The sequence below is a fragment of the Paroedura picta genome, chromosome 11 (genome assembly GCF_049243985.1).
Source record: "Paroedura picta isolate Pp20150507F chromosome 11, Ppicta_v3.0, whole genome shotgun sequence".
In the NCBI taxonomy this organism is placed as follows: domain Eukaryota; kingdom Metazoa; phylum Chordata; class Lepidosauria; order Squamata; family Gekkonidae; genus Paroedura; species Paroedura picta.
In genome coordinates, this window is record NC_135379.1 from 17,858,253 (window position 1) to 17,872,217 (window position 13,965).

At 43.5% G+C, this 13,965-nt stretch overlaps 1 protein-coding gene across 1 annotated transcript in view; it reads left to right on the plus strand.

Annotated features, from left to right (window-relative positions):
- Positions 1–5,128: 5,128 nt before the first annotated feature.
- CUBN (cubilin) overlaps positions 5,129–13,965 on the plus strand; it is a 137,029-nt gene continuing 128,192 nt past the window's right edge. The window contains exons 1-6 of the mRNA XM_077303068.1: positions 5,129–5,296; positions 5,869–5,998; positions 6,411–6,503; positions 8,082–8,120; positions 9,857–9,958; positions 11,166–11,269. Coding sequence (XP_077159183.1) covers positions 5,178–5,296; positions 5,869–5,998; positions 6,411–6,503; positions 8,082–8,120; positions 9,857–9,958; positions 11,166–11,269 — 587 coding nt within the window. The 5' untranslated portion in view covers positions 5,129–5,177. The remainder of the gene's footprint in view (positions 5,297–5,868; positions 5,999–6,410; positions 6,504–8,081; positions 8,121–9,856; positions 9,959–11,165; positions 11,270–13,965) is intronic.

Here is a 13,965-nt window from a genome sequence, read left to right on the forward strand (position 1 = left end):
GGTTAATTGACTATAATACCACAAGGAATCAGTTCTCCCCAGCACTCCATGTGGGATATTTGTGGACAGAAGTAAGCTTGGTGTAGTGGTTAGGAGTGGCAGCTTCTAATCCGGGAGGCTGGGTTTGTTTGTTTATTTATTTATTACATTTGTATAACACCCTCCCCTGAGGCTCAGGGCGGTTCACATGGAACATCAAAAAACAATACGTTGAACTTGGGTTTTGTGTCAAAAAGAAATACAGCAATGGTAATATTAACAACAGAGTAACCATTTAACAGGATAACAAACAGGTCCACGGTTTGGTTCAGGCACATGGATTCCTGGGAGGGAGGTTTGGTGGCCCAGTGGGTGTTGCTGGTTCCGGTCGGCCTCAACCAAATGCCTGGCGGAAGAGCTCCCTTTTGCAGGCTTTGCAAAACTGTTTGATTCCCCACTCCTCCACATGCAGCCAGTTGGGGACTCATCACAGTCCTAATAGTGCTGTTCACACAGAGGAGTCCTGTCAGGGCTTTCTTAGCCTCACCTCCCTCACAGGGTGTCTGTTGTGGGGAGAGGAAGGGAAGGTGGTTGTAAGCCACTTTGAGACTCCTTTAGGTAGAGAAAAGTGGGGTATAAAAACTCTTCTTACAGCATTTCATTGGTTCAAGCTCAACATAATGACTTTTTTGTGGGGGGGGGGGTCTCTATCTCTGCATTGGCCATTTCTGCAAGAGCGTTTGCAAACAGTTTAAACATCACAACATTTTTTAAAAAGGGGGTGAGGGAAATATGTCTGGGAAAATCCAAAGGAGAACGTCTTTCATGGAGTTCAAGTGGGAATCCTGCTGATAAGTAATCGGAAGTAAAATATTTACCTGAGATGAGTTAGGAGCTGCAGCTCTCTATCTTCTGCTCCCTTACAGCAAATAAACGTTCAAGATGCCTGTAAACAGAAGATGGTGCAACAGTGTCTTTGTGGGATGATGAGGAAGCGTACAAAGCTGATGATATTTTGTTCATCATTTTAAGTAGATGTAATGTTTGAACGTAACATTCTTACCGATAGGACTGAAGGTCATAGAATCATAGAATCAATTATGTAACCAGGGTGTAAACTGCATGGAGCTTTTATTCCAACCCCAGATCAATTCAGTCACTGCCCTCTACACAGAATGCGATTTCTGTTTGGATTTGAAATTTTCCTTCTGCAGCAAGAAGGATTGATCCGGAGTGACTCTACCTTTATTGTGCGATATCTCAGAGTGCTGTTAATCCTCAATATCCGGATTGGGAAAGAAAGCTCCATGGTAGAGAACCTCTGATAGGCTACAGCTGGTCATGTGACAAACTTGCCTTAAAGGAGAAGCCCCTAATTTCTCTCAACTTCTGTCGGTCCTGGATTTTTCCTCCCTCCTCTGCCTTTTTCGATCCTCTCCCCCTCCCCTCCAAGAAAAGAAAGAGGCTCCCTGCCTGGCTCCTCTCCCCCCACCCCCTTCAAGAAAAGAAAGAAAGAGGCTTGGCTCCCCCCACCTTCTGAGCCTCCCTAACCACGTGCAGAAGACTTTCCTGTTTCAATGGGGGGGGGAGAGGAAGACCCGAGTTCAAAGCGATCTGAATTCAACAGGATTGACAATGGAATAAAGAAAGTAAGTGCAGACTCTGCCCAGGTCCATCAGTTTGCTAGTCTAGTTCCAGTGATCAGCCCTTCCCCATCAGAGAGCAAACCTCTATGTATTTATTTACAATATCTGTCCCACCTGCCCTCCAAGGAGCTCAACATAAGAAGGGGAATCTGTGAACTGTAAAAGTGATGTATATTTGGATCTGAATTTCTCTGATCCAGCATTCTATCAATGACTACAGCATGACATCTCACTTAATGTAGAGAAACCCAAATTCTTGGAATTAGGTGAGTCCCGGCTCATTTATACAGGTGAGTTCATTACATCATCTAAAATGTGTCTGAATGAGTTTGTACAGATTTATCCTCAGAAATAAAAGTTTGTATACTCTTACAATTCCTGAAGTAGAATGCAGTATAATGGGATATGACTAAATCTGTAGTCATATTAGGAGAGGAATGGGAAGGTGACTGTAAGCCGCTTTGAGCCTCCTTCGGGTAGGGGAAAGTGGCATATAAGAACCAACTCTTCTTCTTCTTCTAAATGGCATAGGAAATTCAGAAACGGATCATGGTTGCAACAGGGTTTGGCTTCTACTAGTTAAGTATAATTCTACAGTCAAAAATATGCATTTACATGGTAACATAAAACTGGGTTTTACTTATGTTCAGTGTGGTTTTGGAGAAAGCTGGAGACTTCATCATCCAAACTCACCCAAGGTGATGGCCATAACTCTGGGAACTAGCTAGTGGCCATGGTGGTGGCCAGATCTTCCCATTGATTGTGGACTGTAGAAAAGGCATCCGTTGATTATGATTCCTCTGTTGAGTCAGCTGTATTTATCAAACTGCTTTGGTGGACCGTAATGTTTCCCTGCTGCAAAGATCAAAAAAGAATGACATGTTCTGTGGCAGAATGATTTTAAACTGGTCAGAGTTCAGTAGCACCTTTAAGACTAACAAAGATTTATTCAAGTGCTTGCACTCGAAAGCTCACGCCTTGAATAAATCTCTGTTGGTCTTAAAGGTGCTACTGGACTCTGATTTGATTGTGCTACTTCAGACCAACACGGCTACCCATTTGAATCTGGTCAGGAAAATACCCCTCTGCTCTCTTTAGTTAGTTGTACAAAGAATTCAGTCAGATGTCAACTTCAGCTTCTGTTCCTGAAAATAACCATATTATAGCAAAAGATCCATGGAAGTTCAATATTTAAACTCGGTATAAACCTGGTCCCTACTCAAATGTTTATCAACTGTGTCTTTAATAGCATCTCGGGACAAGGAGGGATTGAATCTTAGTCTCCCAGATCCTAGACTAACACTCTTAACCACATTGGCATTTATTAAACAGGATGACAAAGTCTCCATGTAATCTGTATTCACTTCACTGCAGAGTTACTTGTTCGGATTGGCTGTTTCTGCAAGAGCATTTGCAAATAGTTTAAAATTTAAATAAACTTGCACAGGAAATTCAGCTGAACTAGATATTCCAGAGCCAAGTCTCCAACAAGAGGAGGAAAAAAATAACCTGAGGGTCAGTAATAAAGGAAACAGAAGAGGCATAAAGGCAAAGTAGAGCTGATAGCAATTAATTGTTGGATATATTAGATGGCTAATGGGGGAGAAAAGGGATACATAAGCATTAAATGACGTAGCCTTGGGCTAAATACAGCAGGCTCAAGGGCAGTTCTTACTTATTTGATCCATAAAAGGTTAAGGCTTTAGGGAATATCTACACCACAGAAAAAATTGGTTTAACTATAGTGCCTCCTTCCTTATAATGAAGCTTGGGAGTTGGGCTGGGATGGCCCGGGGGGAGGGGCAGAATTAAAAATCACAGCCAAAGAATGGCAGTTCGGCAAACAACAATTGCAACAATTTGTTGTCTCTTTTGGCTGCTTATCTTCATGCTGTGAAAAGTTTCTGAAGATAGTTGGTGTTAGTAGTTGTATCCTGGTCAGCTGGCAAGCCTGTTCCATGGCCCAGAGTCCTCCACCCTCCAGGCCTGTTCAGCTCCCCCAATTTTCTGACCTTTGCTTTGCCTAATTAAGCACAGGCTGAGTCATACAGCCTCCCTTCTGCTTTCTATTTGGCTGCTGCTTCTCTCAACTCTCAAGCTGTGCGAATGCTGGCACGGGCTCCTGGGAATTGTAGTCCATGGACATCTGGAGGGCCGCAGTTTGACTACCCCTGGTTCAGCATATGGACACCAAGGGGACTTTCACAGGCCTGAAACGTTTCCCTGAGTCCCTCAGTGTTTGCCTTTCGAGGGGCCTGTTCAACAGTGTGGGTAGCCCTTCCAGATGGGGACTTCTCCATTTTTTATTTTTCTTCTGGCTGCATTAGATGCCAGCCACTCAGGAAGACTGCAGCCAGCATGCTGGCCCCACACTGACTCCATACAGCCAACCAGATTTCACTATGTGATAATGTCACAAAGCCAAATCAGATAGAGGGCAATGGGTTTTGCACTCATTCAGCTCATTTCTACATGATGCCGGGTCTCTTAGTGCTGCTGCAAATACAGAGGCTTTTGAAGGAGCAACAGAGCATCAACCCACAGCATTGTCCTGCCCTGCATTTTCCCAGTGCCATGAATTGGGTTCCCCTACCCACATACTCCTGATAGGCTTTTCCCAATATCTTTTTAAAAGACAAGCAGTGGGAGTGGGGAGGCTCTATTCACAGAACACGTTTGCATTGATATCTAGTTCGGGTGTGGGGTGGGGTGGCATCTAAGGGATCATCCTTTCTCTGGAAGATCATGTTGTCTACATCAGGGGTAGTCAACCTGTGGTCCTCCAGATGTTCATGGACTACAATTCCCATGAGCCCTGCCAGCGAATGCTGGCAGGGGCTCATGGGAATTGTAGTCCATGAACATCTGGAGGACCACAGGTTGACTACCCCTGGTCTACATGAATCCTAATAAGTACCTGAATAGAAGGAGGAGGAGGAGAAGTTGGTTCTTATAGGCCGCTTTTCTCTACCCAAAGGAAGCTCAAAGCGGCTTACAGTCGCCTTCCCTTTCCTCTCCCCACCCTGTGAGGTGGGTGAGGCTGAGAGAGCCCTGATATCACTGCTGGGTCAGAACAGCTTTATCAGCACTGTGATGAGCCCAAGGTCACCCAGCTGGCTGCATGTGGGGGAGTGCAGAATCGAACCCGGCATGCCAGATTAGAAGTCCGCATTCCTAACCACTACACCAAACTAGGTAGAAGAATACAGCATTTCCACGTTTGTGTTCTCATTGGCCAAAGGATGTTTCACACAACCAAGTGCAGGAAGCATCCCAGTGAAACACAAGCCATCCCTGGGACACCCTTTGCAGTGAGCCTTGCAAGCTTGCGGTTGAGTTAAGCCACCAAATCACATCTTCCTGACACCCTGGGTGAATCACAGCTGGACCAACCTTCAATCCCATTTCAGCAAGAAAGCTGAACAGGCACATCTCTGAATATTCAAAGAATCCTGACAGAGCAAAGTACACCTGACCCAGGGTTAATCCTTGAAGGTAGTTGACGATTTCACTTTAACTCCCTGCACAGTCCAGGAGGACTGGGGACGAGCTATGGTGTGTCCACATTCCATTCCTTGGGCTTTGGTGCCACTCCTGATTATTTCTGGATTAAGCGATGGATCTGAATCAGTTGAGAAAAACAGACAGAAAAGGAGCCTCTCTCTGGAACAGTGAGTACCATTCTGGTGGTGTCGACCTGTGGCCAGACTTTCTAAGCAGGAGCCCAGGCCAACCCCCCATTGAGCATAGATAAAGAATACATTCGGTGGCTTTGTGTGGTCTGAATTGGGGGCTAGTGTGTAGTCATAGTTAGAGTGTCAGACTGGAAAGGGGAAGTTCCAACCCCACTCATTCATGAAGGGTTGACCCTTACTGGAATCCCTCTTTCCTAGACGAACCTATCTCAAGGGGTACATAGAGAGGGAAGCCATGCTTTCTACCCTGAAAGGTAGGCTATGTTGTGATGAATGCTTAAGCCTTTTCCAGCCATCACATTTTTACTATAACACACAACTCACAGTCTTCTTGATACAAATTATCACCATTTTTGTCTTTTAAAAAATCCAGAGTTCTGGTATATATGCACCAAAGCTGAAAATAAGTGGGTGAATTTCAGAAAAACTGGTGCTCATACATGTTAGGAAAACTGCGTGTCATGCATTATCCCAGATGTGTTATTCAATGAAACAAAGGGAAAGGGAGATTGGATTGTCATTTTTTTCCTCCCCTTTTGACTCACCAGGCCTCGCATGTCCTCTGAAAGCGGCCATTTAATTTTCTCTAGCGGGTCTGCTAAAAATATTGAATTCAGAACAGGATCGCAGGGCAGGATAAGAATTAATGAAGAAGACCTTGTTGAGACGTTCAGTCAGGTAAGGTGTTTGTTTGTTTTTATTGACAATTTAATTTTAATCAAGATTGTATTTTAATAATGAAAGATTATTATTATTTATCCTCAAAACGTTTGTCCTTACAAGTTAGTGCACTGGCTGTTTGCACTGTCAAAGAAACAGATAAGAATAAGCTGGACCATTGGCAGGAGAGGAAGACTTGCAGAAAGACTTACAGGAGACTGGATGCAATTATAGTGTGGATTGTACTGCAGAACAGAAAGCCCCTTCTAGCAGAACTTGCTTGTTTGCCATAGGTTCTGTAACCTGACCTCCGCAGCAGTGTTTTGAGTTTATGGCTTTTATTAGCAGATGCTTAAGCTACTGTGAAATACGTGCTCATTCTCGGTACTACTGTTTTTCTGAAGTAGAATTTTTTCCTTTGAACATCTAGATCAGAAAGAATAAAGATGAAATCCTTGAACTAAAGAGATTCACCAACATCCCTCAAAATGTTTCCAGTCAGATCAACTCTCTTCATTCCAAGGTAAGTCATAATTCCTTCCACCTATTTTCCACCCTTCCTTCTGGGGGTAGAAATGGGGCTAATTCTCTGACTGAGAAACTTTTGCTTTATGTTCTGGGCTGCTTGAGAAACCTGCATAGTTTTATAAATAATGGTTGATACTAAACAAGAGATTTGAGAACAGAGTTCGATCTTAGTTTTTTTCAGCTTTGATTTGCAGCTTTCTAGAGCCCAAATTCAGGTAGTAAACATGACATGGGAGTGACTTTTCCCCCCGTATCACTTTCACAATCTCAATTGCTGTTCACCCCCCTTCCCAATACACACACAGTACTGCGGGGGATTTGCAGTGGACAAAGAAGGATTTGCAATCCAAAACAAAACATCCAGAGATAAGGAAAAAAGAAGAAAAAAACATGTCTACATAATCAAGATCAATGAAGAAACTAAAATTATGTTAAATGACAGAATCTTTAATGTTTGTTGTTAGGTGCGAAGTCATGTCCGACCCATCGTGACCCCATGGACAATGATCCTCCAGACATTCCTGTCCCCTACCATTCCCCGGAGTCCATTTAAGTTTGCACTGACTGCTTCAGTGACTCCATCCAGCCACCTCATTCTATGTCGTCCCCTTCTTCTTTTGCCCTCAATTGCTCCCAGCATTAGGCTCTTCTCCAGGGAGTCCTTCCTTCTCATGAGGTGGCCAAAGTATTTGAGTTTCATCTTCAGGATCTGGCATTCTAAGGAGCAGTCAGGGCTGATCTCCTCTAGGACTGATCGATTTGTTCGCCTTGCAGTCCAAGGGACTCGCAAAAGTCTTCTCCAGCGCCAGAGTTCAAAAGCCTCAATTCTTTGACGCTCGGCCTTCCTTATGGTCCAACTTTAATAGAATCTTTAATAGAACTGTACATATTTGTCAGGACTGACAGACTAGCAATGATACTTCTGGATTAATAGAAAGCTTTATTGCTAAGCAGATCAGAACACCCAGAAGTCCATAGTCGAATCTACTCAATACACAAAATAGATTCACTTTTACTGGTTCATTTTCCCGCCCAAAGCAGACCATTTTCCCAGGGAGCAAAAGCCCCCTCCTGCAGGTGCCAGTCTGGGCTTTTGGCCAAGAGTGATAACCGGGTCTTCTTGTTACAATACCTAAATCACTATACAGACATTTCAAGGCTACACAGCAAGCAAGAGAAACAAGCACACAGTGATGCAAGATGGAACCACTCAGGTCAAGCTTAAATCATGGCAGTGATCATGTGATCCTGACAATATTAAACTGTTTATAAATGTTAATCAGCTTTGGTTACCTTCCTCTAGTATTTAAAAAAAGTTTTAGCAAAATTACAGTTCTACACATGGAGCATTACACACTTGCAAGTATCATTCCTAGGATCAGGTACAGTTATTAACATCAAACACACGTACACCAAACAGTTAGCCATTGGCTTATTAGGTAGTCCAGAGGTCTTAAAAGATACACAACACAGCTTGGCACATATAAACTTGCATGTGCCTATTCACTCTTTGTGACATCAACCTCTTTACTAATTTTGACCATTGATCTTTTCTTTTTCATTTCTGCTGCAGATTGTGCATATTGAAGGCAGACTTCAGAACCTTGAACAGGTGAATAATTTTGTGGCACAAGAAAGAGTATTATGCATCTTGTCTGGAGATTTGTGTTGAGCTTACACCAATATTTAGATGATACTCAGCTCCATCTTGAACTACTATCAGGTCCCAGAAAGACCATGGAAATGGTGGACAGGTGTCTCAAGGCAGTTTTGTAATGACAAGGGCTAACAAACTGAAACTTAATCGTGACAAAATGAAGGTGCTACTGGTGGGGGTTGGGAGGCGGAAGGTCTGACCTGGGAAATGGATGAGGAAATGATTCTGTTTTGGATGGGGTTGCATTCCCCCTAAAGTAACAGGTTCGTGGATTAGGGGTGCTCCTGGATGTGGGTCTGTTGTTGGATAAACAGGTGGCAACAGTGGCTGAGGTGCCTTTCAGTGGCTGGTGGGATGATTTCAGCCCTTCCTGGGAAGAAAGGATCTTGCCACTATGGTACATTCCCTGGTAATATCTAGGGCCTAGTCTGCACACAAAGGATAATGCACTTTCAATGTGCTTTGGCAGCTGGATTTTCGAGTGCAGAACAGGAAAATCTACTTCTAAAGTGCATTGAAAGTGCATTATCTATTGTGTGCAGACTAGGCCTTGATCAGGTTGTTGCAAAATGATCTAACTGGGGTTGTCCTTGAAGACTGTCTGGAAGCTAATGTTTGTGTAGAATGCTTCGGCCACCTGCATTGGTTTTCAGTTTGGTTCTGAGCTCAGTTTCTGTGGCCAGCATATCTTAAGGACCACTTTCTCCCATACAGAGATATACCTGCTCACTCCAGTCATTCTTGATCTTCTTTGGTTGCCTCTGCCACCTGAGGACAGATGGGTGGTGACTTGCGAAAAAGATATTTTTGATTGTGGCACCAAAACTTCGGAACACCCTCTCCAGGGAGATTAATCTGTGTCCCTCTATGGGTGCCTTTTGCCAAAGAAACCTTTTTGTCTTGTCCAGCATATCCCAGTAATGGTACTGGCCCTCTTTCTAACGCTATGTATTTGTTTTTAATTGAATTTTATAATCGCAACGGTATTTCTAATTGTTTCAATGTTTTAACATTTTTTTACGTTCGTCTCCTTGCAAACCTGAATGGGTGGAAAGACAGGATAAAATTGTTTTAAATAAATAAATCACAAAATGATTGTGGGTTTATGATGTAGCCCATTCTGAGCTGCATAAGCCATGGTTGTAGCTTCGAAAAGGTATTTTTCTTAAAAGAGAGAGAGATTAAGCAAGAATTTTCACCGAGGGCTCCTCAGGGGTTCCATAACCTTTCCTCAAAGTTCGGGTGGCTGCTGATATCACTGGAGCCCCCTTCCCCTGTTGCTCTCCAGGCCTTACACAGAGCAGATCTTAGGCATCCGCTTTCATTTTACCCTATTGGCCTTTCCTAATGCTATTCCTATCCAGTGGAAGAGTATGGGTGGCATCACTGCTGATGACATGTCACTTCCAGGGGCGTGGCAGGCAGGTGTGGCCAGCTGACATAACTTTTGGGGTTCCTCGAATCCTGAAATATAGGCTGGATTAGAGAAATAATGTAGAAATATTCCTGCTTTTTGAGAAATGTGGTTTCCTTCAGTAGAGTTTTGCTGCGTACCCTTATCTTGACACTTTGAGTTCAGGTAATTAAGTACCCAGATGGATCCTTTACACCTTTCTGTGCTTGTTTTTTTTTAAAGACCACTCGAGCGAAATAAATGACCACCTAATGCATGCATGTTCGCCTTCTTTCAGAGCTTCTTGAGAAAAGCCTGTAGCAGCAACCCTTGTCAGAATTCTGGAACCTGCATCAATTTGCTGGATTCTTTCTTTTGCCTCTGCCCCAACAACTGGCAGGTAAAGAAACTGCGAGGTATCTTTCAATACCCCAGTATGTATACGGGCAATGGCAAGTGATGTATGACCAGTGTTTATCCTCATGCACCAGACTTTTATGCACAGAGAGCTTTTATTCATGGGCAAACCTACTGACAGGTGATTTTCCTACTTGCAATGTCATTTTGCACATTGCAGGAAACACTTTATTATGTGTCCTCCACACGCACTAGTATATGATCAGGACTGGAAGAATATTGGTGAGTATTCAAAAGGGAAATAATGTATTCATACAACCTTCAGTGCCTTTGCTTTTCATGGGATGTATCCCTTCAGAATAAAACATGTAGCTGCTTATAGTACTATTTGCAATGAAACGCCTGTCCATAGTATCTCAGAAGTGCAACAGGGTAATTTTTTTTATTTTTTATTTTGGTAAAAGTTTGCTAGATGGCATGTTTGGGATGGGGCTGAGAAGGCATCCTTACAAATTTGCACTTGGTCCAGAGAAATTCCACTTTTGCTCTGTGGTTCTGAGTCCGCTCTGGCGGGGAGGGTAGTTCACAAATTCAAAAATAAAAAAGGTAAACCTGATATTTGATGTAAAAGCACACCCATTGGAATTCTTTATTTCGTATAATTTCTGTTGCTCTGTAACCATCCATTGATGGACACAGAACAGTAAGAAATTGTATGTTTTATTGATTATCATGGCGTCTGTAACTACAACGCTGTGTTGCAGTCCATACAGAGAGGGGCCCAAAACGAAAGGAACAGTAAGCATGGCCGCTGATGTGAACCTTGTGTGTTTGACTTTTCCATAGAAGTTAAGTGGAACAGTTAAGGCAGGCCACAAAAGGGCCCCTGTATAATATCGCCTGCTTGCTGCACTGCTGCAGAACGGTGTTCTCCTTTGCATATCTGGTATCAATCGCTTGAGGGCTAATGGGCCGTGATCTGACTCCCAGAGGAGAGCTGTGCTTCCACTACAATTGCTGTTCCTCTTTGCTTTAAATTATGCGGAATCAGTTTATACTTCCACAGATGGAGATACGCTGCTTGAGAGGAACAGCTGGGATCTGTTTTAGCATTTATGAAGGGAAACACCACGGTGAGGGAGCCAGATGCGGGACATCTTTTGAAATTTTAGAGTCCTACATGGGCTCTGCGAGCTCCATTGTGCGCCTGTTTTTCTTGGGAAGTAAGCTGTGTTTCTGTCTCTTCTCAGGGGCCCTTCTGTTCTGTTGATGTAAATGAATGCCAGATTTATTCGGAGACACCGCTGGGCTGCCAGAATGGAGCTACATGTGAAAACACCCCAGGCAGTTACAGGTAAATCCTACAACGCCTGTATATGAAGGGCCATTGTCCTATCACTGAATGATATGAGCAGTACATTCGAGGTTCACGGGGGCTATGGCTTTGCATGAAGAAGGTTCCAAGTTCAGTCCCCCTGTGTTTCCAGTTAAAAGAATCATCTAGTAATTTCTGTGAAAAAACCTTTCCCCCGGGGCCTGGTGAACCGCTGCCAGTCAGAGATGACAGTACTAATAGTCTGCCTCAGTATGAGGGAAGGAAACACATAAAGCAGTGGTGCACGATACAGTAAAACAGTTTAACGTTAATCACCCCTTGGTTGTATCTTTTGATATCCCGACTTCATCCTCGGCTTTATGCATGAATGGGTGGACATGTGAAAACACATAGATTTGCTGTTTCAATTTTATGCAGCCCTAGAATTCAAGAATAAAGAAAATGCCCACTTTTGTATGTGACAAGTCAGCCTGTGTCCTGATATGTAGGAAAAGAGCAAAGCTTCCATTGTTCTGGTGCTAGAAAATGTGCCAAGGATGCTGGAATCCAGATCTTCTCTATGTATCCCCTCCACATGGTGACTAGAGCAAACAGCCCTCCCACTTTGGAAGGAAAGGTCCTGCCCTCTTCCACCACTTCCCTTTGTCATTCATCTGGGTAGCATGGGGTAGGGGAAATGTCATGAAAAATGTGGGAAAGATCAGCATTGTACTGATGACATCACGTACCATTGAGCTATAGAGTTTGGGGTGAATGCTAGAGAGGCATAATAACACTCCTGGGTCATGTTGGAATTGACATCATGGGATTGTCACCATGCAAAAGCGGTACCCCTTGTTGTCTTCCTTGACTCAATTAATACACTCATTGGGCTATGCGGGATTAGAGTAGGTGTGTGCCCTTCATCCTTCCAACATGATGCAGTGGGTCAGGTGAGGACTTTATGTGAAGGCTTGTAAAAATATATCAACTCTGGCTCACACTTCCCCCTCCCCTTTTCTTGAGGCCAAAGAGTTGTTGTCCATGTGCCTGGCTCTCCATCAGCCCTCCTTGCTTAGAGGGAGTGATCATGTTTGAAAGACTTGGTTGTTTCATTCTGAAGTGGCAAGCCGGGCAAAACATAATTTCCTGACAAAGCTCTTCCTGTGAGATGAGATCACATGCCAGACTCCTCTGTAAAGTGTTTTGGTTTTGGCTTTGGAGTAATAATAACAAAAAAAAAACCACATTTCCTCTCCAAAAATTTGCTTGCCATGCTTCTGGTTTTGCAGAGCTTTGTCATCACCTACAAGCTTCTCAACAAATTAATGGAGAGCAACAATGCTTCGACTCAATTGCTAAGCATAAGAATGAGGAATGAGAAACTGTTGCCACTCATCCAGAATCAATTTTTGCTTTATATTCCCATTGTCATGATGGTAGCTCATAGTCTGACGAAGGGTGCTTGCACTCGAAAGCTCACGCCTTGAATATATCTTTGTTGGTCTTAAAGATGCCACCGGACTCTGATTTTATCATCCAGTCATTCATTCATTCACTGCCCAGCTGGGAATGCTATCAAATGAATCCTGTAGAATCTACTGCTTTGGACAGGCTTGGCCCTGGCCTCTTGAAAGCAGCAATACATTAAAATGACACTACAGCAGATAGAATACAATAGCAGTTTATTCCTCTTCAGAGAGTTCAGTCGCAGCAGGATTCGGAGTTCCGAAATCCACTCAGCTAGTTGCAGTCCCTTGCTTGAAGTGCCAGTCCGCAGTCCTTGTCTTTGAACGGGCCGTTTTGCTTTGATCATTCTGACCGAGACTGAAGAGTGGGAGGAAGGCAAGCGGAAAACATTTACATGTTTACAGAACCGAACACCTTAAAAGCCATTTGCCAGGAAACAAACCCCATTGTCTGAAAACAACCATCTGTTAAAATGCAAGTCACTCTTTGATCACGGCCAGTGTGTAGTCAAGCATTAAAGCCCTGAAATCTGAGTTAATCAGTACCACTTCTCTAGAGGCAGTGAACAATAACCCAAGTTACCTTGTGTTTGATTTCTCAAATCAACCACCTGATGGAATGAGAGGCACAAAGAAAAGCTAATAATGCATCATCCTGACTACTCCTGAAATTGTCTGTTATGGTACAGAAACGGTATGCTAACTGTTTCCGTTTTAATTTGGGGCTGCTGTTGTGCTGACTTGATTGAAAGTTGCAATTTGTGTGTTGTTCGCAGTAGTTTGCCTTTTTTTATTGTGTTGCCAGCTTGAGAACCAGGGTGGGATCCAATGTTATTGCTTGATCATTGCTGAAGGTCCCGTCCCCCCCCCCCATTTCCTTGTACATCTCCCTTGTGCATCTCACTCCAGGCCACCTTACTTGAACTGGTGAGAGGGTAAGCAGTAAACCATGTGGCTCATTGGAGATGGATTATACAGAGTCCCTCCTCTTCCTCTAGCCATGTTTTGAGCAAGGAATCCTTCTGAGATAGAGGGCGGGACTAGGCTCCTTGTTCCACACCCAACACAAAGCCTGCTAACAACACTGGCATGTGCAATTTGGGGGTCCATCCTATGGTTAAACCCCATCAGGACCACCAACCATGATATAGTGTGCCACTGTCCAAAAACAGTCAGACTAAATATGAATATTCCTAGTTAGTAGCAATGATCACAGCTTAAATCGCAGGGGTATTTAAAATGAGATGTGTCATAGTGATCATTTGT